Source organism: Cololabis saira, chromosome 13, assembly GCF_033807715.1.
Source record: "Cololabis saira isolate AMF1-May2022 chromosome 13, fColSai1.1, whole genome shotgun sequence".
NCBI classification, from domain to species: Eukaryota; Metazoa; Chordata; class Actinopteri; order Beloniformes; family Belonidae; genus Cololabis; species Cololabis saira.
Genome location: NC_084599.1, coordinates 6,020,993 through 6,043,356, shown reverse-complemented (window position 1 = coordinate 6,043,356; position 22,364 = coordinate 6,020,993). Strand labels below are relative to the sequence as shown.

Below are 22,364 nucleotides of genomic sequence, written 5' to 3'. Positions count from 1 at the left end.
GTGAAAGTTTACTTGAAACAGGTGAAAATTGTCAAATAAGTTATTTTTCTGGTGTTATTTTTCTGGTGATGACTCTAAATGTTGAAATAGCAGTAAAACCACATTCATTGATGAAATGACATAAGGGATGGAAAGGAGGGATGTCAGTTTTACAGGGGGGATGATTTGGACCGTTTTTATTTCAGGGGGGATGCCTTCCCCCTCATCCCCCCTCAACTCCAGTACTGTGCGTAGGTGTATATTTGTATTCTGTTTTTTTTCACTTTTTTTAACGCTTTTTAATGCATGTTCGAAATAAAATCTTCAAATCAAATGTTTACTCAATAAATACAAGCGATAATATAATCGTCCCTCCTCTACTGATGTTGAAAAAGAGAGAGAGAGAGAGAGAGAGAGAGAGAGAGAGAGAGAGAGAGAGAGAGAGAGAGAGAGAGAGAGAGAGAGAGAGAGCACCACTGCCTCCATTTCCTGCCGTGTCCCTCTCTCTGATGGACGGCCACAGCTGCTCGGGACCAAAATATCTCTGCAGGATCCGACCCAAACAAGGGTCACGACTCACGACTCCCACCGCGGCACCACAGGCTGCTTCTTACCTCACCAACACACCCCGCCCACGCTCCCTCCCTCTGCTCTTCCTGTACACTGAAAAAAATACATCTAAGCGCATGGAAATATAACATATTTCCATGCGCAAAGTCAAATTAATTTTTTATTTATTTTTTTTATTTTAATTTTCTTTTTTTTCTTTTTAAAGTCAACTTAATTTTGATAAATAAAGTAAACTTAACACAATTAAGCTGTACTTGCAAAATGTATTATTTACATACATAAAATTAAGTAGTTTATACAAAGACTAGTCTTTCTTGGTCTACATAATAATCTCATGCAAAAGTTGCCTTAAGTAGATCAAGCAAGATGTTTTCTACTGTGATATTTTTTACTGTGGTGTTTTACTTAAACAAATAAAGCATGTTTCATCTAAACGTTGGTCAATCTGCCCAATAGATTAAAATTGTTAAAAGAAAAGTAAATGCAACAAGATCATTGCTTGTTGTTTGTGTGTAAATGAAAAGATTGCCTGGAATTACATAAATACTGCTTGTTAAGGAAAGAAATGCACAATGTCTTGTTTTTAGAACAAATGCAGATTAAGTTCAAAACTAGATGTATTCATGTAAAGCAACAAACTTCATTTTTAATTGTTAATATCACAGATTTAAATATGTTATATTTACATGCGCTTTTTTTTCAGTGTATTTGTATCAGTGTACTGTACTCACCTTGTCACTGGGAAGGTGACGCAAGCCCAAGAGGGGGCATGATTATTTTTGGCTCTGGCAGCGGGTCACTTGCTCCTGAATGGTGAGAATTTCATTTGGACTCTCCGCCTGTCCCACCTTCATTTCAGCGGCTCTCCTCTTGGTTTTCTGGCGCCGGGGTGTTTTCGTGTGCTCGGTATAATGACGGGTGGGAACATGGTGAACGCTCAGCTCTGCGACGCTGGCGAGAAGGGTCGCGGCCTGAAGGCCACCAGGGCCATCAGCCCTGGCGAGGTGGTCTTTGCTGAGCCCAGCTACGCCGCTGTGGTGTTCGATAGGTAGGTATCTTCGGCCTGCTGCGTGTTACCAAAATACATGCTGGATCTGTTAGTTCCTATGAAGCTCCCAGACCCCTGAGGTTCATCTGGATCTGGTTTGTTGTGTTTTCCAAGAACCAGAACCAAGCAAGGTGAGGCAGCGTTCAGTTATTCTGCTCCTCACCGGTGGAACAAACTTCCTGTAGACCTGAGGTCTGCTCCAACTGTAGATCCTTTTAATCAGAGCTAAAAACATTACTGTTTACTGAAGCGCACTCTTAAATGAAATACTTACCTGCTGTACTCTATTGCCCTTACTTTTTAACAACTTTAGCTTTTTATTATTTTACCTCTTTTCTTATCATTTTATTTCATTTATTTGTTATTTAAGCGTACTCTTAAAGGGGACCTATTATGAAAAACAGGTTTTTTCTTGCTTTACCGTATTTTCGCGACCATTCGGTGCGCCGTGTGGAAAGGCGCACCCTCAGTTTTTTGTGTCATTTTTGGATTTAAAACACACATACGGCGCACCGACCGAAAAGGCGCCGTCTACACACACGGAGGGCCGCCTTACAACACACACGCGCGCGCACAACACACACAAATAGAGCGAAAAAATAAATAAATTAAAAATAAAGCGGGAGCGAAACTTAGTTTGATTGTACTTTATTTAAGTTATTACATTAATCAAACCCATCGAAATCTTCATCCTCCGTTTCTGCATTCATCCGAGCCTGATCACGCTGAGACTGGGAGAACTGATCAGCTCTGCTGAGCAGCCGAGTCACTTTCCGTGCCGTGCGGCCCCTCGGAAATGATGCCGGCTTTTGTAAAAGCCCGAACAACAGTCCCAGCAGACACGTCTGCCCACGCATCTACAATCCTTCAGTAAACAGGCGGAGCCCACCGACCGACCATTCCTCCGGTCTTCCGGCCCGCCTCTGTGGTGCAGCTCCCCCGGGAGACGCGTCTCTTTCTCGGTAGGGAGGCCGAGTCTCCCCGTCCGCCCCAGGAGCCCCGCCACGAAGCCGCCGCCGGGCAATCACGGGCAATTCCCCCCTTCCCCCTTTAACGTTCTCATGGTGGTCCCTACTACGTCCGCAAAGTTTAATAGTCGACTAGTCACCGACTATTGAAACCATTAGTCGACTAATCGTAATAATTAGTAATTTTTTCTTAAATTTAGTATGAGGTTTCTTTAATTATGTGGCAAATGATAATAAACACAAGAAAGATGGGTACTTAAATGAAAAATAGATATTTTATTCAACTTTGCCGCTGTTCATACAAAAAGTAAATAAAATGTCTAAAACCAAGGACAGGCACAGTGATCAGTCAGTATAGACATAAATCCATGAAAAAATAATCCTCCGTCCATTATTTTTCATTTTTTAAGGACAGGCTTATATTAAAAAAAAAATTATAAAATAAAATAAAACGTCTCGTATTTTTTCTCCATCAAGTGAGTGAAATGGGTTTTGGATGGCAGGACGTACTCTGGGTTGAACTGGTGTATCATTACCGTCACCATCAACCATGTAGAGCGGCCTCATATCACAGATCACCTTCCAAGGCTTTTGACTGGCTGCTCAGATACAGTGGGGATTGGGTCGTCACCGATGAAGAACTGCAAGTCAGTAAGCACTCCCTTCACCACTGAGATGCTGCATGACTTAGATGGTTTAATCTTCATACGGGCCCAACTGATGTTGTCCTCAAGTTTTCTGAGTAACCTCCTGGTGCGTGGGACGTCAGGGTGGTGATGTCGTCCATGTAGGCTCTGAGGGGAGGGAGGCGCCGGCAAGAGCCGAGTTTTTGTCCACCTACGACCCATTTTGAGGCTCAGATGATGACCTCCATCGCCATGGTGAAAGCCAAGGGAGAGACGGTACATCCGGCCATGATGCCTACTTCCAGGCACTGCCATGAGGTGGTAAATTCGGGCGTAGAGAAGCAGAACTGCAGATCCTGAAAGTAGTCTTTGACCAGGGTTGTGATGGTGTCCGGGATGTTAAAGAACTTGAAGGTAGTCCAGAGGAGCTCATGGGGCACAGAGCCGAAGGCATTTGCAAGATCCAGGAAGATCACATGGAGGTCCCTTTTCTCCAGTTTTGCCATTTGGATCTGGTGCCAGATCATACCGGCATGTTCTAGGCACCCAGAGAAGCCCGATATCCCTGCCTTCTGAACGGATGTGTCCACATACTAATTTCTGTGCAGGTACTCGGCCAACCTTTGTGTGATGACTCCGAAGAAGATCTTACCCTCCACGTTAAGCAAGGCAATTGGCCGGAACTGGCTGATGTTCGTTGCTTCTTTCTCCTTTGGGATGAAGATCCCACCTGCCCTACGCCATGCTTTGGGTATGGACCTCTTCTGCCGTACCGTCCTCATGAGGCTCCAGAGAAACCTACAGACATCTGGTGCGTTCTTGTACACTTTGTATGGGACTCCGTTTGGCCCAGGAGCTGATGCTGTTCTCGCCCGATGGACAATCTTCTCCACCTCCTTCCTCGTTGGGGGACCGGTCTCAAATTGATGCTCTGGGGGCTCGATTGGTGGAATGTCTGGAGGGATGGCCAGGTGTTCACTTTCACAAGAGAGTCTTTAGGAACTGTAAGGGATCTGTTTGTTCTTTATTCCTCCTTCGTTTCTGTGAATTCTCTGCTCTGCGGAGGGATGCCAGATGTGTTTTAATGTCAGCTTGGAGGGTGCCTGAGTTGTCTCCGTTCTTGAACAAGGCGCTTGATCTCCTGTTGCCTCCTGGAGACTGGTGGAGTGGGAGCCTGTTTAGCAACTTTTGACTCTAGTACTCCAAAGCGTTCTGCTCCGTATTGATTCCCATTTTCTCCAGCTTCTTCTCCACTGTGCCTCAAAGTTGTTCGAGGGACATGGTCAGATCATTATTCACCGTTTCCCACAGCTTTTTTTCTGCAGCACCAGGCCACTTCACACGCAGTTTGTAGCCTGGAAGTCTCTGCTCGACTGCAGGTCGGGGAGTTTGGGTGGGTTCCACCACTGATGTTTGTTCCACCGCTAGTTCTTTACTTGGGTTTGCCTCTTCTATGACAGGGGTGCTGATGCTCTCCAAGCTATGGTTTTCGTCCAGTTGGTGAACTTAATTCGACTGATTTGACCCCTCCCTCCCGGGAAGTAGTCAATGCGAGGCCCCTCTCTCTTCCCTCAAGCACCTTTTCTTTCCCTGGTGAATCCTCAGACCCTGAACAGATGTAACCTTCCTCCAACCGCAGCTACATGTCTGCAGCTTGTGGTCCGCTGCTGTGGTGTTCTCTTGCGCTGTGCTGTCTTTACTCGTAGTCGTTTACGGTCCAGTCATTACCATTTTGTCAGCTAATGAGTCATCTTCCGCCCCCGCTCTCGCAGACTCTGGGGGTTTTCTCTTTGTTTGGTTCTTCGTAGCTAAGGGGGGTGTTTCCTACAACCTACAAGGCATGAGAGACTAAAGTCGTGGGCAGCTAACCCCGATGGGGTCTATTCCCTTCTGCCAGTTGTCTCTCCATGCCGTCACAAGGACTTTCCCCTGTGGTCAGCTGAACTTTCTCAGCAGTCACTGGATGGGTCCAGATAAACACATTCCAGAAAACACAGGATGAGATGTTGCTATCCATGTGCGAGCACATACAATTAACTGGACTTGTCGGCGAATGGTGGATGGTAGACCTGAAGAAGTGAAATTACGGGACGCATCATCAGTAGTGTTCACTAACTAACACTAACCGAACACTCCGCTTGTAAATTACGTTAATTAGTTTTTCTAAATCAGGGTCAACATGGACCGGTGATCTGTTCAGGGTAGCTGTGGCCCGTTGATGTTCAAATGTGTCCCACTCCATAACCTTAGAGAAGCGTACTCTGGCCATCGTCCGCCAATGACCTGTCTGTTTTAGTTGCTTCCCTGCTCAAACACACCTGATTCACATGAATGGGTCATCAGCACACTGCTGCGGACTTTGGTGACAAGCTGATGGTGATCGATTTATCTGAATCAGGTGTGTCAGAGCAAGGGATGGCCGTGGCTCAGGTGGTAGAGCGGGTCGCCCAGTGATCAAAGGATTGGCTCTGCTCCCCCCAGTGATCTGTTCCTGTGTCCTTGGGTAAAACGCTTGACCCTCCTTGCTTCCAGTGAGGGTGTCGCTGGTGTATGAATGTTCTGGTGGTGCTAAGAGAGGACGTTGGCATGCATCGGCCCCATATGTAGTCTACCATCACCAAATATGAATGAATAATACGACCATTGTGGAGCATCTTTGGGTACCTAGAAAAGCACTATATAAAACCTATGTATTATTATCATTATTAAGAAAACCTCTAAAACATGCAGGGCAGAGACCCTTGAGCACTTGGATTAAGCAACAAACTGCAAAAACTCAAAATCTTAACAAGAATATTTGTCTTATTTCTAGTTAAAATGTCTCATTTTTTGTCAAAAAAAGTCTCATTACCCTTAAAACAAGACTCATCGCTGGAAAAAACAACAATTTTCACCTGTTTCAAGTATATTTTCACTTAGAATAAGTAGAAAAATCTGCCTGTGGAACAAGATGTTTTTGCTTGTAATGAGAAGATAAATCTTGTCCCACGTCCCATTTTCTGGTAATGACTCTTGTTTTAAGTGTAATGGGATTTTTTGACTAAAAATGAGACATTTTAACTAGAAATAAGACAAATATTCCTGGTAAGATTTTGAGTTTTTGCAGTGCACTCCCTTAGAGACGGTCTGTCAGTAGGTACTAGCCACCGTCTAGTCATACGTTGGCCTTTAAATAAACTTTTCATTCATTATAACCCATACACTGTATAAGAAGAACCGGACCACCCCCCCTTAATTGTCACCCAGTTGATTTGAAGGCCTGGCACAGCCTTTTGGCACAGTTGTGTGTAATTCTTTTTAAGACTGCCATTGTTTTTCTTGAGATTTAAATTATACTTTATATTTCCCTGTTAAAATAAGCAACAGTGGCTTTTATCTAAGGTAAATACGCTGCCTGACCGCATGCTGGTGACATAACACTGGTGAACTTTCCATGGGCCCCACGGAGGGGGCACAGCGCCACTCTTCCTTTTACTCTGACTCCCCCATGAGCCTGTGACAGGGTCTGTCTGGGGTAAAGCACCGCACCAGGGTGTGTATTTGTTAATACACCAGAGCTGCATCCTGCATTAGTCTGTGAACGTGAACATCTTCTACATCTTCTGCACCACGGGTTTTTGATTTGATTTGAAGATTTGATTTTGATTTGAAGATTTGATTTCGAACATGCATGATAAAAAAGCGTATATATATACATTTTTTTTTTACCACGTTCTTTACGGAAGCATTGATTAACTTCACTACACTTGCAATATATATATATATATATATATATATATATATATATATATATATATATATATATGTATGTACAGCACTTCGTATAATATTAGTTCACGGATCCACCAACATGCTCGAAACGGAGTAGGAAGGAAGTAATCACTTATCGAGTCCTACCCCTGATTCTTACCGTACATACATTCTTACATCTAACATTCTTACATATAATAAGACGAGTTTCAATAACTGTTCAATACAGTGATATTTATATGTATATAAAAATATAGTCAAAATCAAAGCAAATCAAGGCAAACAAAAGAAAACAAAACAAACGCCCAGCATTAAGTTGTGCTACTATGTATGTATGTACTAATAGAAGTAATTATAATGCATGGTATTACATTATCATTACTTTACTATAATACTACAATATAATAGAGAACAATGGACAGCAATGGTATAACAATATACTGTACTTGAATAACTATATAAGAGTAGATATGCTATATACACTGGTTCATATATTTACCTCCAATTATATACATAACAATTACTCTAAATCTATATATTGACATATCTACATATAACTATAAATCAGTATATATTAATAGAGATATAGATACACAAATACTGTACGTATAATACAACTCAATATATCCATATACATACCTACATATAACATATCTATATCCATAATATACATCTATATATCTACATATATTAATAAATGTTCATATCTGCTTGTTTATTTGCATCTGTTTTTTGAATAGAATGTTTCTTTGTATCTTTTTTTAAATGGTGATATGTTTTGACTTTGTTTTAGCTCCATGTTCAGGCTGTTGCACAGTTTCCCTCTGCAGGTCGACATGCAGAAGCTCTTCAGTGTTTGTGCGTCTGTTGAGAACTTTCAAATTAAACTGGCCCCATTTTTACAACGGCTGCTTGTCCATCTTTTCCCTCAGCTTGGCCTCCCAGGTGTGCCACAGCTGTTTCCGGCATCAAGCCAAACTGCATCGATGTGGTCAGTGCAGGTTTGCACATTACTGCGACCGCACCTGCCAGACTGCATGCTGGGACGAACACAAGCGAGAGTGCGGAGCCATCAAGAAAACTGGGAAGGCGCCCAACCAGAATATCCGGTAAGAGCAGTCCTGTGCTGCGTGACCCTGAGAGAGTAAACAGCAGACCTGTTGAGCCGCATTTTGTAATAACGGTGCATTTTGTAATAAACGTCCAAAATGTAATAACTTTGTAATTTCATTTTGTAATAAAGCCGCATTTTGTAATAAACTTCCCCAACGCATTTTGTAATAAATGTTGCCACATTATGTAATAAGTTATTATGGTTTGAGAAGATTATTACAAAATGCACTTGCAATTTTTTTTATTCTCTAGAAAATGTAATAACATGGTGCATTATGTAATAACAATTCTAAAGCATAGTTTATTTGTTTGTTATTGGCCTATATAATTCCAAACTTCAAGTAGGCAACTAAAGTTATATTTGGAGTATTATACATAGATTTATTGGGCTACATAGCTCTAAGGGAAATTGCATAAAAAACAACAAAAATCATTCTTGTATAAATTCATTGTTAAACAAACAAAAATAATAGGTATTATTAAATAATGCACCATGTTATTACATTTCCTAGAAAATAAAAAAGTTGCAAGTGCATTTTATAATAATCTTCTCAAAATGCAATAACTTATTACATAATGTGGCAAAATGTATTACAAATTGGGGCAGTTTATTACAAAATGCGGGGCGGGGCTAATTTGCACCAATTATGTTCAAGGACTCAAAACCAAGTCCAATGACACCACCCACGAGTCTTTATCTCAAACCATTTAAAAGTTATGGCAGAAAGTAGGAACTATCAAATATGGACCAATCAGATGAAGGGGGGGCGCGCTTTTTGGAGTCATCATTTGACTGAGAAAAGTAATGCGCGTTGTCGCAGGATCAAGACGTACATTTTGATGTATAACACCTGGGTGCACGTTACGGTTCAGGTGAAGAAGCGGCCGAAGAAATGGCATAAATTGCGCCAAAATTACACGATTAATTCAAAATGGTCGACTTTCTGTTTGGTTTCAGCCATGGTGCCAAGAAACTTTTCTTTAAGTTGCGCCATGATACAGGTGTGTACCGATTTTCGTGCATGTACGTCAAACCGTATTGTGGGGCTTGATGCACAAAGTTTTCTAGGGGGCGCTTTTGAGCCATTAGGCCACGCCCATTAATGCAAACCATTAAATATCACATTTTTCACCAGGCCTGGCTTAGTGCAAAATTTGGTGACTTTTGAGGCACGTTTAGGGGGAAAAAAGGCCCTCATTTCATTGGAAGAAGGAAAATTAAAAAAACGAGAAAAAAAATTCCTACAGATACAATAGGGCCTTCGCACTGTAAGTGCTGGGGCCCTAATAATAAAGGCGGACAAATTAAACCCTTGTACCCAAAGTTAATCCTCCTGACGTTGGGGGCCTTCTCTGATTGGTGTCAGTGTATTTTGTGTCTACCTTTTTGTCCTACCTTCCTGTGAGGAAGGGGGGGTCAAGAATTCCTCAGAGTTCAGCATCAATAGGTTGGTCTGGCTCGCCACCCAATTCACACTGGGAATTTCTGGATCTTGGGATCTGAAGTCTTGGACCCGGTCCGAAAGGAATGGCTTCAGTTGATGGATTCTTATGGTATCACCCAACAAAAAAAACTTGACCGCAGTTTTTAATGCTTAGAAATTAAAATGAATTATTTATTTTCTTCCTAATAAAATTAATTGTTTTAAGGATTTTAATGACTAGTTTACTGTGCAAATGAAATAAACTATTTTAAAGGGACAGTTCTTATATTAAAAGGGTATCATTATAGAGCCTGGGCTACACAAAACTAACCAAGAGAAAGCCCCATGCAAAGTTGCATCTGGACAAACTGCAGTAAATCTGGAACAATGTCCTCTGGACAGATGAGACCCAAGTCGGGTGTTCGGCCATAATTCACAATATGTGCATATCAGCACAAACACCTGGCTGTGGAGCGCCGAGGTGGAGGGGTGGACGTGTGGCTGTCTGTCTGACAGCTTAATAGAACTAATAGAAGTGGCCGGTCCAAGCCCAGACCTGGGGCCTCATTTATAAAGCTTGCTTGCGCACAAAACAGGGCTTGAAAGATGCGCAAGGCACCTTCTACGCAAAGGTTGGGATTTAAAAAGAAAAAACTAACCGAAAAATGAGCGTATCTCTACGCCAACCCTGACCCTCCCGTAGGAACAGTCTGAAGATATGGGGAACTGGCGACGCAGGTGGTGAGGTGGTGAAATGAAGCCAGATTCATGTCATACTCTTAATGTCATCACATATCAGACTTGTAATATAATAGTGCTGATCGTGTCCCTCTGTGTTTGAAGTACAGCGTCAGTCAGGACTCTGGTGCTGCAGCCGTGGTGCAGGACACGCCGTAGAGTGACAGAGGACAGAACAAATGAGGGTCGGGCCACTCTACGGAGCCCCTAAAGGAACTTTTTCTTATATATAATGAGTTTTACGCGCGCGTGAAACCTTTGCGCGCGCCGCGTAAGCCTAAATTATAGTTCCACGTTAAAACGACGCAGAGCCTACGCCGTAGGGTACGTGGCCGTAGGCTCTGCGTTGGTCTAACATGGAACCATAAATCAGCACAAAAATAAAATAGACCAAATCAAATCAAATATATACTTTTTTACTTTTACTGTGACCACTAAATAATGTCGTTTTCCTGGCCTCCACCTCATTCACAACATCTCGATCTCAGTCTCCGTGAAATTTAGTGGCACGGTTGCTCGACACGTTCATTCATCCTGAAGCAGAAACAGGCTGCAGGAAGCTGCTGCGCATGCTCAGCAGGCTCATTTATATGCAAATACAGTCATGAACTACTTTGCATTGCCCATTTATAGTATGAAGTGGGCGTGTAGAGGGTGGGATATGAGGCAAATTCACCTGCGCAACCTTCCAGCTGGACTGTGATTTATAAAGCGAACATTGCGTGCAAGTGTGCGTGCACACGGTTTTATAAATCTGGATTTTTTTTTGTGCCCGCCATTTTCGGCTTTTGGGTTACGTGCACTTTTAGTATGAATCCTACACACTCTTTTATAAATGAGGCCCCTGGTGAGGAACAGACAAGACACACAATATTGTCCAGGCAATGCAAACCAGCAGAAAAAACAAAAACTAATTAAAGCTGCAAGCAGCGAGGAACGGGCCCTCGCACTCATTCCTCGCACTCGCACTCACTTGGTCGATATCTGATAGTTCCTACTTTCCTACTTTTGAATGGTTTGATATAGAGAGGCGTGGATGGTGTCATCCGCTAAATCTCCAGGCCTGAAGAATCTACATGCAAGTCATACAAGCTTCCACTGCAGCACGCCTGAACGTGCACAAGGGCCCATTCATCGCTGCAGCTTTAATTGTCCTTGTGATGTAACATACATGTCAGATAGTCCACCGAAACATATTCCAGTACAATCTTTTGCCAGCCTGATTTAGATGGAGCTCTATCAGTTATCCAGTTAAAAAGAATTCTGGCACAAAATGTTAACATTTTGAAGAGTTTCCCTTTATACTTGTCAGTAGTACCATCAATTGGTATCCCAAGTAACATGTATAGCGGATCACAGTCGACAGTAATGGATAGAATCTCACTGATTTCCTGCCTTACAACCTGCCAAAATTGCTGTATTTTTCTACAAGACCACAGACAATGAGTAAGACTGCCTACCTCTATTTCACACTGGGACACTGGGGGGGAGCAGTTAGTATTAAACTTATCACGTAGGGAGGGAGATATGTGGACTCTGTGCAAGATCTTGAGTTGGATTGCTTTCACTCTGTTACAAACACTTAAGGTTTTTTCCCATGCATCCTTCCAGTCATTATCTCTAATCAGTGATTGCAGCTTTCCATTCTGCTCCACATGACTGCATCTCTCCTGCTCAGACTGGCGGCCCGTGTGCTGTGGCGTATACATAAGGACAAGGGCCTGGCATCGGACAGTCAGCTGGTACCAGTGGACCAGCTGGACGAGCACGTGCAGCACCTGCCTGAAGATCAACACAAGCAGCTGCAGGCCGACGTGCACAGCCTGCAGAAATACTGGTCCTACGGCAGCCAGCAGCACTCTGAGGACTTCATCTCTCATATCTTCGGCATTGTAAGGGCCAATCCCAATACACCCCCTACTTTCTACCACTAGCCCTCACTCACTACCATTAGCCCAAAAAATGAAGCCACAGGCGTAGGGCCCTTGTAATCTTCCCTAGGGATTGGGACACCACTTGCTACGTCACTGCGTGGTTTACGTTCGGGTACGTAAGAAGTTTTAATATTTTTTCAGGCGTAGAAGTAACCGTTAAGATCCCCAACCTGGGCTCAGTTTATCCAAATAACGCCTGTTAAGAAATTTGCTCCGATGTTTTCGGGATGAGAAGAGCCGCCGGCTCGGGAGCTGATTTATGTTTCCTCGTTAAATCGACACACAGCCTACGGCGTAGGTTACGCGGCAAAGCGCGCCGTACGGTGCGCATCGCCGCTATCCCTACGCCGTAGGCTCTGCGTTGGTGTAACGCGGAACCATAAATCAGCCTTTATTCTGGCGAGATGAGTGAATACTATGAAAGTAAAATATATATTTCTCGCTAGAAATGTAATCAAAACGCATTTTTATGCAGAAACTAACTTAAAATATTGATTTTATTCACTAAAAAATGAGAAATGTCCGCCATGTTTTTTTGTTTGATTCAGTCTGCAAATGATGACGTAAAGCATTCTGGGAAATTTCTCTAGCCCTCAGCGAGTCAGCATCTGAAATCCCTAGCTTTTAAGGGCTAGATTCATACCCATTACCCCTCGTTATGCCCACTACCCCTAGATGCAAAGAGGAATTGGGACACCACTACCCTCACAGGAAGACGCAAAATTTAGGGGTAGGGCTGAAAAGTAGCACTAGGGGGGGATTGGGACCGGCCCTTAGTCTTCTTTCTCTCTTCTTTACTTTTTAAGGCAATAAATGTAACAGTTAAAATGTGTAAGATAATAAGAAAGCTATCCCTTCTCTCTGCAGATCAAATGTAATGGATTTACTCTGAGTGACCAGAGGGGTCTGCAGGCTGTCGGCATGGGTCTTTTTCCAAACCTGTGTCTGGTCAACCACGACTGCTGGCCTAACTGCACCGCCACCCTCAACCACGGAAAGTAGGTACCTTTTGACAAGTCATTTTATACACGTGAAGTTTGGGGATTTGACTAAATGGATTTGCTAGAAAAATTACATCTTAAAGTAGATGTAAGAATCACTGTTTATTCAATGCCATCCCAGCTTTTTATGATATATTTTTAAATATTACAGCAGTTAAAGTTCTATGTGAGTGACACCGTTCAACACCCTGCTTTACTTTAAAGGGCCTGAAAGTTTAACCTTCAATTATTGCCATTGTCCCTTGCAGCCAGTCAGCGGTGAGCTCTGCTCTTCACTCCCAGAGGAGGTATGTGCTAAACGACCGATGCCCGCCTGTCACCTCTCGTCATCCGTGTGGTGTTTTAGCTATTAAAGGGATCCGCATGAATCTCATTCAGAGTGTGTACAGCCTAATAACAACTAATATCCCAGACGATGGCATCATTTCTGTCATGATCACCGTGGCGCCACTGATGCTGAAGACTATATGTACTTTGTTCTGATTGAAGACTTGAGCCACCATCCCTCCAAGGATCCGCCCATTTGGAGTTGAGGCTTTGCTTACTTCAGCAAGATCATGCTGTATGAAACATAAACCATGACCGGGGAGCTGGCAGGATTTAACACATCAGCGAGGTTTCCTCCTGCTGCTGTGTATCCGAGAGGGAACATATAATGGTGCATAACAGGCATAAAAAAGCGTAAAAAGAAAGTGAAGAAACAGAATACATATATATATACATATATATATATACATATATATATATATATATATATATATATATATATATATGTATATATATATATATATAGTCAAAATCAAAGCAAATCAAGGCAAACAAAAGAAAACAAAACAAACGCCGAGCATTAAGTTGTGCTACTATGTATGTATGTACTAATAGAAGTAATTATAATGCATGGTATTACATTATCATTACTTTACTATAATACTACAATATAATAGAGAACAATGGACAGCAATGGTATAACAATATACTTGAATAACTATATAAGAGTAGATATGCTATATATACACTGGTTCATATATTTACCTCCAATTATATACATAACAATTACTCTAAATCTATATATTGACATATCTACATATAACTATAAATCAGTATATATTAATAGAGATATATATACACAAATACTGTAGGTATAATACAACTCAATATATCCATATACATACCTACATATAACATGTATATCCATAATATACATCTATATATCTACATATATTAATACATGTTCATATCTACATGTTTATTTGCATCTGTATTTTGAATAGAATGTTTCTTTGTATCTTTTTTTAAATGTAATGTAATGCGACCTCTAGCTGGAGAGACTAAAACCAGTCTACCAGTATGTTTATTTCTGCTGCTAAGTGTGACATTTGAACAGAGGTTGGTGGGAGTGGATCCACCAGAATACGTGGCTCATCAGCATCTCGTTTCATCCCCCTTCATCTCCCAGGATCGAGCTGCGGGCTCTGGGGAAGATTGCAGACGAGGAGGAGCTGACTGTGAGCTACGTGGACTTCCTCCACCTGTCTTCTGACCGTCAGAAGCAGCTGAAGGAGCATTTCCACTTCGACTGCACCTGCAAGCACTGCAGCGAGCACATCGGAGACGACCTGATGACGGCGGGGGCAGGAGGTGACGGGGACAAAGTCAGTGCACACACAGAAACATAAACACATCTGACGAGTCTAAATCATAGATAGAGATATGTGGAAAGTACAAATGAAGACTGAATTTACAATTTAATTTGCTAATTCTTTTTGTCCGACAAAAAGAATTAGCAAATGAAACGAAAGCGAATAAAGCATGGAATGAAAATGTTGGATAGCCAGGTAAACACCAATTAGCTCACGGTCAAAGGTGCTATACTTCTGCTCGTTGCTCCGTAACTGCCTGCTGAAAAAAGCGAGAGGCTGCCAGGCAGTACCCACCCACTGCTCATAAACCGCCCCCACAGCATAGTCAGAGGCGTCAGTGGTCAGTGCAATGGGAGCTGAGGAGTCAGGATGAGCCAGCATGGTGGCTCCAGCCAGGGCTGCTTTTGCATTTGCAAGGCTTCTGCTTTTGCAAGGCTTTGTCTCTTTCTGGGTTCCAGTCCACCTCACGTTTGGGCTTGCCGCCTTTCAAGGCCTCATACAGTGGTCGCATGGTGTGGGCCGCCCCGGGTATGAAACGGTGGCAAAAGTTAACCATACCGAGGAACTCCTGCAGTGCTTTCACAGTGGGCGGGCGTGGAAAAGCGGTAACTGCCTCCACCTTGGAGGGCAGAGCGACCACCCCATCCTCAGTGACCCTGTGCCCCAGAAAGTCAATGGCAGAGAGGCCGAACTGGCATTTTGCTGGATTAATGATAAGGCCATGCTGACTAAGCCACTTGAAAAGAATGCGAAGGTGTGACAGGTGCTCAGAAAGAGATGAACTTGCTATTAGGATATAATCAAGGTACACAAAAACAAAAGTGAAGTCACGTAAAACTGAGTCCATTAACCGCTGGAAAGTCTGAGCTGCATTTTTGAGCTCAAAAGGCGTGCGCAGGAACTCAAACAAACCAAATGGTGTGATCACTGCAGTTTTAGGGATGTCAAGAGGGTGTACCGGCACCTAATGGTATCCCCTGACAAGGTCCACTTTTGAAAAAATTACCTTACCGGCAAGGTGTGCTGAAAAGTCCTGGACATGGGGAACTGGGTAGCAGTCAGGCGTTGTCGCGTCGTTGAGCCGTCGATAGTCTCCGCAAGGCCGCCAGCCACCGCCCGGTTTGGGGACGATGTGCAGGGGAGAGGCCCAAGGACTGTTAGAACATCGAACAATCCCCAGGCGCTCCATGGTCTTGAACTCTGCCTTGGCAAGTTTGGCCGGGTCAAGGCGCTGCGCGCGGGCGTACACAGGCGGACCAGTGGTGCTGATGTGGTGCTCCACACCATGCTTGGCAGTAGCAGAGGAGAAAGTGGGCCGTGTGAGGGCCGGGAACTCGGCGAGCAGCTGCTGGAAACTATCCGTGACAGGGAGCAGGCTGGAGAGGTGTATGGCAGTAGAAGCACTTGGTGGGCATGCATACGAACATATGTGTGAATAGGACTGCCATTTGCAGCTTCCATGTAGGTGTCAGCCACCACGTCCAGCTGCGAAGCGGGAAATAGGCTGCACTGCGCACCAGTGTCACAGAGAAAACGTCGTCCTGAGAAAAGCAGCCTGCCGGCACGGCCGACGCTCACGGCCACTACTGAGCGCCGGCCCTGCCGTTTCCCGCTTTACCGAAGCTGCATGGAGAACGGCAACGTCTAGCCTTGGGGCCAAATTTGGCATGGTAAAAGCACAACGCCGAAGACTGCAGCCGCTGCTGCGGTTAACGTATGGTCCAACGGCATCTCAGAAGCGCCGACAGGGAGCAGCGCGGCTGCACAGTGCTGATGCTGAGTCACCAGAAAAAACTTGTCTGCCACCGCGGCCAGCTCCCTGCAGTCCGTGATGGTAGTGTTGGCCAAAACAGCCCTCATCTGAGACGGCAGTTGGCGCAGGAACAGGTGAAGAAATGAAAAATCCGGTGTGTGCTCACCCAGCAGATCAAGCATACGGTCCATAAGTTCTGAAGGCTTGCTGTCGCCAAGCCCTTGGAGAGAAAAAAGCCGGCTGGCCCTCTCGGCATCAGAAAGTCTGAAAGTCTTCAGCAAATGCAACTTCAGAGCGTCATATTTACCGGCGGCGGGAGGGTTTGTAAGAAGGCTCACAACTCTCGATGCTGTTGCGCTCCCGAGGGCAGAAACAACGTAGTAGTATCTGGTCTCGTAGGCTGTGATCTCACGTAGTGCGAATTGCGCTTCAGCCTGAGCGAACCACGCCGGAGCTGACGAGTCCCAAAACTCCGGGAGCTTCAGGGAAACAGCGTGTGTGGTCATGATGATAGACCGATCTGGAATACGTCCAGTAAAAAAAACTGTCGGGGTCACCAGTGTGGAAGTCGTGAAAATAGACGAGCCGACAACTTCTCACGGTGCGGACACAGAAGCGTGTGTCCTTTTATTAAATCCACCAGTTAACTGAAACTAAACGTTAAGAAGCTTGCGCTTCCCATCACAGAACTAACTGACTCCAAAAACGTTACCGTATTTAGAGGGACCGTAACAAATTAAACACATAGACCAAAACACTAGTAACAACATAAATTATAACCTGAATAAACGCTGTATGGTAATGCTGTGACATCTCTATGCAGGTGAATTATGTACACATCACTATGAATGATAAAGGCACTACAACATGTTTATTATCTTGCTTATTGATTTTTTATGCTTATAATTGACCGAAATAAAGATTAAGTAACTAACTAAAGATGAACTAACCATCCAATAAACAATCAAAAATGCCTGTTTCCCAGGTTTGTCCCGATAAGGTGAGAGAGGTTGCTGCCTTCAGTAAGGAGTGCCTGGAGAAGATTGAGAAGTCCCGCGTGGATGGAGATTTCACCGAGGTACGCCAGTCTGCTCCAGCCTTGTTTTCCTCTGCTCGGGCTGCAACTCCTTCTGCTCAGCGAGGCCCTGCTCTGTCCTCGGCCAGGTCCTGAAGCTGTGTCGGGAGTGTCTGGAGAAGCAGGAGCACGTCTTGGCCGACACGCACCTGAGCCGGCTCCGGGTCCTCAGCATGGCCGGGGAGGTGCTGTCCTTCATGCATAACTTCTCAGAGGCCGCAGACTTCGCCCGCAAGATGGTGGACGGATACAAGTGAGTGCTGACGGAGGGTCTTATTTAGGATGTATTCAGTACTCGGGTTGTAAAAAAAAATCAGGGGGGATGGTGGATTTTATCATATGGGGACAGATAATTTGTGCTGATTACAAATAATATAATATATTACAAATAATAGCAGTGACCAAAACACCTGCAGAAATACTGCAGGAATGACATAGCAGCAGTTAAATGCAGCCTTCTGTAAGCTTTAAATATCCACTGGGCTTACATCAAATACATCAAAACACAACAATAAAAAACACTTTTCTGAACTTATCAATATGACTCTGTCCTTCACAGGATAAGTAAAATGGATCACTGCAAAAACTCAAAATCTTAACAAGAATATTTGTCTTATTTCTAGTTAAAATGTCTCATTTTAGTCAAAAAAATCGAATTACACTTAAAACAAGACTCGTCACTGGAAAAAAAACAACAATTTTCCCCTGTTTCAAGTAGATTTTCACTTGAAATAAGTAGAAAAATCTGCCAGTGGAACAAGATTTTTTTGCTTGTCATAAGAAGATAAATCTTGTCCCACTGGCAGATTTTTCTACTTATTTCAAGTGAAAATTTACTTGAAACAGGTGAAAATGGTCAAATAAGTTATTTTTCTGGTGATGACTCTAAATGTTGAAATAGCAGTAAAACCACATTCATTGATGAAATGACATAAGGGATGGAAAGGGGGGATGGCAGTTTTACAGGGGGGATGATTTGGAGTGTTTTTATTTCAGGGGGGATGATTTGGACCGTTTTTATTTCAGGGGGGATGAGGGGGGATGCCATTCCCCCTCATCCCCCCTCAACTCCAGTACTGGATGTATTTTTATCAATATTTGAATGATAAAATATTGTAATATTTATTTGTGATGAATTATAATTTTTGTTTTGACTCTATAAAGACAACTAGGGGTGTAACAATATATCGTGCCACGAAATTTCGCGATACAAAAAACGTCACTATACGTGTCGTGGAGGTGACAACCTGTAGCGCGATATTGGGTTATTAATATTAATATATATCGTTTACTAGTGTTTAGTTAAAGAGCAATTATAAATATACATAAAATGTTAGATGTTAATTGACGTCACTAAGACTAAATTATATAATCCAGTAGGTTCATGGCTGTGCATTTAAAAACTCTGAACTTACACCAGTTGACCAAATTCACTGATTCACTCAAAAAACTAAGGATCTTACCAAGAAATGTTCTTATTTCTAACCTAAAAATACCATAACACACATCACTTAAAAGGTTAGGTGTTTTTCCCACGTGTTTCAATTGAACTTTCATTTGTGTCAGGCAAATTTTAAGTTCTAGTTAAGTTTAAGTGAGTTTTTGGCAGTGTTCAAAATAAAATTATGAGAGCTGCTGTATTGGAGCACATTAGCCACCAGCGCTACTAGATGTTTTATTCATCAATGACTACAGAGCTAAAATTGAAAACTACCCAGTTAGCTTTATTACGTTTTTATTTTTCATCCTCATCACTCTACAGCTCTGTGTTTTTACAGATTAAATGTGTTAGTCACGCATCGACAGTTGTCATAATTAATACAAACCCAGCCCTCCACAGGGCTAACGTTATGTTGTTGTATGTATCTCATTAATTAGTGCTATGTTAACTTAATTGTACCGTGTCTGGGGTGACGGTTCCTCTGCTCTGGGAGTAAACAGGGTGTTGGTGGAGAAGCTGCAGCGTTGAGGACGTACTGTTGTGTATCAGCTCTGTCTTACAGTGAAACATGCAACAGTGTTGCCTTGGTGTCCAGCTGGAAATGCTGCCACACTTTTGACATTTTCTGCCTTTTCTTTTAGTTAAAACCAAACATATCCGCCGCCTCTTTCTTCTACCATTTACGTGCGTGGCGTCAGCGTGTTGTGCCACGTTAAACGTAGTCCGGGCGAAATACCTGCTTTGAGCTGGAGAAATTAAACAATTCCTCGAGGCAGGGAACATTCCTCAATCATTTTTTGTGTTCAAATTACTGGAATTAATCGAGCAATTGTTTCAGCCCTAGTCTCGATCCTCCTCTCAGGCCCGGTTCTACAAGGGTGCATCCGCATGCATTGCACCCTCAGTTTATATGTTTGCATGCTCAGTTGAAAAGACGAAAAAAAAATGACAAGTGCGCGCGTTACGGCTGGTTTATGGTTCCGCGTTACAACATCGCCTACGGTGTAGGCTCTGCGTTGTTGTAACGCAGAACCATAATTCAGGCTTTAGTGTACATCACTCATCTGCGTTACCTGCACCAGCAAGACGCTGCTCTCTGCTGCACCGTTAACACGTTAAATGGAGCATTTTCTTTGTTCTGCAGCAAAAATGCACTTGAAAGACACTTTAAATATTATTGTTTGACTGGTATCCTTCCACTTGAAATGACTGTCATGTTTAGTGATGGTTTTGAGCTGTATAGATAAAATTAGTTTGAATTTCTATGTTTTATTTTCAGGGTAAAAACAATCTGTTGCTAGATTGTGTGATGGGTGAGGTAGCCCAGACTAAATGTAGCATTTTCTTTGTTCTGCAGCAATTTTGCTGCAATAAAGCTTTTGAAATACACTTTAAATATTCTTGTTTTGCTAGCATCATTCCGCTTGAAATTATGGGAAAATGCATAATTTAGTGTTGACTAACGTGCCAGGCATGTGCACCCCCTCTGATCTGAGATGCAGCCCTAGTCATCATTTTCTAGAGCCGGCCCTGCCTCCTCTGACTTCCCTCCATCTGTGCAGGAAGTTGTACCACCCCAACCACCCCCTGCTGGGCATGGCCGTCATGCGGGCGGGCGTCACCCATTGGCACGCAGGGCAGATCGAGGTGGGACACGCCATGATCTGCAAGGCCTACCGCATCCTGCTGGTCACCCACGGATCCCACCACTCCGTCACCATAGACCTGGAGGTACCGCCAGTGTCGCCACCCGGCCCCTGAAATACAGAATTGTTACGTAATTGGGAATTAAAAGTTGCGTTCCGTATTGAACCAAAACGGAACGCAGTTGATTCCATATTTCACAATTGTCCCATGCACGTCTGTCACACACGCACACACATGAACAACGAACTAACAATAATGAACAAAATAAAGGACAGGATTTATTAAAGACAGCAACATATGTTGGTTATTTACTGATGTCATAATATACAGGTGAAGGTTGGAAAATTTTACTATATTGCAAAACTTCGATTCAGTAAATTCAACTAAAGGTGAAACAAATATATTATTTCCCACTACATGAAAAGTGAGATATTTCAAGCCTTTATTTGTTATAATTTTGATGATTATGGTTCACAGTTTATGAAAACCCCAAATAAAAAAACCCTAAAAAAATTAGAATGTTTTATGAAATCAATAAACAATTCAATCATCAAAATTACAACAAATAAAGGTTTAACATATCTTGCTTTGCATGTAATGAGACTAGGTAATATATGAGCTTCACCTTTTAAGTTGAATATAAATTAGCTATATTTATATTTACCATAGGATACTATTTCAGTTGCTATATGGATGTCTGTCTGTACAGTCATGCAAGTTCAATGCTATTAAAGCACTTTAAATCAAAGCATTTTGTTTTTTGATATAAAATAAAAACATTTCTATGCATTTTTAAGTTTTGGTTATGTCCCTTTTTTGGTGCCTGTGCTGCTGAAATGGGGCGTCCCTTATTTCTATTTCTGAAAGGTGGCAACCCTAGATTTGCACACGTGGCGCGGCTCGTCGTTCGCGTTCCGGAAACACAATTCTAACGACGTTCTCACTCTCACGACTCTTTCAGAAAATGCGGATGCAGTCCGAGAAGGAGCTGAAGATGCTGAAGGAGCACGAGGATGCTGAAAACCCCAAAGGCTTCCTGCGTAAGGAGTAACTCCACTCCACGACTGCTCCTCCTCTCCGAGATTCCTCCAGTCTCCGAGTCGCTCTCTGAAACACATCGTACAGTATCTACAATAAAACTGAAGATGCTTGTGCTGTTTCCTCACTCATATCAATCACTTTGATTGTCTTCATGTTCATCAATAAAACTGTTATTAGGGCTGGTTTAGCTTATTGGTTTGTTGCTCATTGACGGTGGCGTCTAACTGAAGCCCCGTTTAGACGTAGCAAAAAACCGTGGTGTTTTCATGCGTTTTGACCGTTCGTTTACACGAAAACAAAGCTCCAAGTTCCAAAAAACAATCAGTTCTGAAAACTCCGGCCAAAGCGGAGATTTTTAAAAACTCTCTCTTCACGTTTGCTTGTAAACGGAGGGAAACGGACATTTAGGCTTCAGAACGTCACATTATGCAACAGAAACGTCACCAGCGTCATGTGTGCGACCTGTGTTTACAATTTGTTTGGCCAACGTCAATATTTTCTTGTATTTTAGAAGTATATTTTCTGTTTTATATTCTAAAGTCACACTTAAAAGTAACTCCACTTCTCTGTCACTCCAAACGAAAGACTCTCGTCTCGTTCATCTTGGAAGTAACTG

At 42.9% G+C, this 22,364-nt stretch overlaps 1 protein-coding gene across 1 annotated transcript; it reads left to right on the top strand.

Moving 5' to 3' along the window:
* The first annotated feature begins 1,337 nt into the window (after positions 1 to 1,337).
* On the top strand, positions 1,338 to 21,876 carry LOC133458013 (histone-lysine N-methyltransferase Smyd1-like). The gene is made up of 10 exons (XM_061737470.1): positions 1,338 to 1,597; positions 7,874 to 8,050; positions 11,895 to 12,108; positions 13,018 to 13,148; positions 13,400 to 13,438; positions 14,608 to 14,803; positions 17,530 to 17,622; positions 17,709 to 17,872; positions 20,623 to 20,791; positions 21,669 to 21,876. Exons 1-10 carry the CDS (start codon positions 1,461 to 1,463, stop codon positions 21,756 to 21,758), a joined length of 1,410 nt encoding a protein of 469 aa, XP_061593454.1. The 5' UTR covers positions 1,338 to 1,460; the 3' UTR covers positions 21,759 to 21,876.
* Positions 21,877 to 22,364: the final 488 nt, after the last annotated feature.

Bases quoted from the DNA above. Each gene is read 5' to 3' on its own strand.
- LOC133458013 (XM_061737470.1), top strand. From the start codon at position 1,461: ATGACGGGTGGGAACATGGTGAACGCTCAGCTCTGCGACGCTGGCGAG. The intron at 8,051-11,894 runs GTAAGAGCAGTC...TCTCCTGCTCAG, and splicing joins GCGCCCAACCAGAATATCCG to ACTGGCGGCCCGTGTGCTGT. The intron at 13,439-14,607 runs GTATGTGCTAAA...TTCATCTCCCAG, and splicing joins GCTCTTCACTCCCAGAGGAG to GATCGAGCTGCGGGCTCTGG.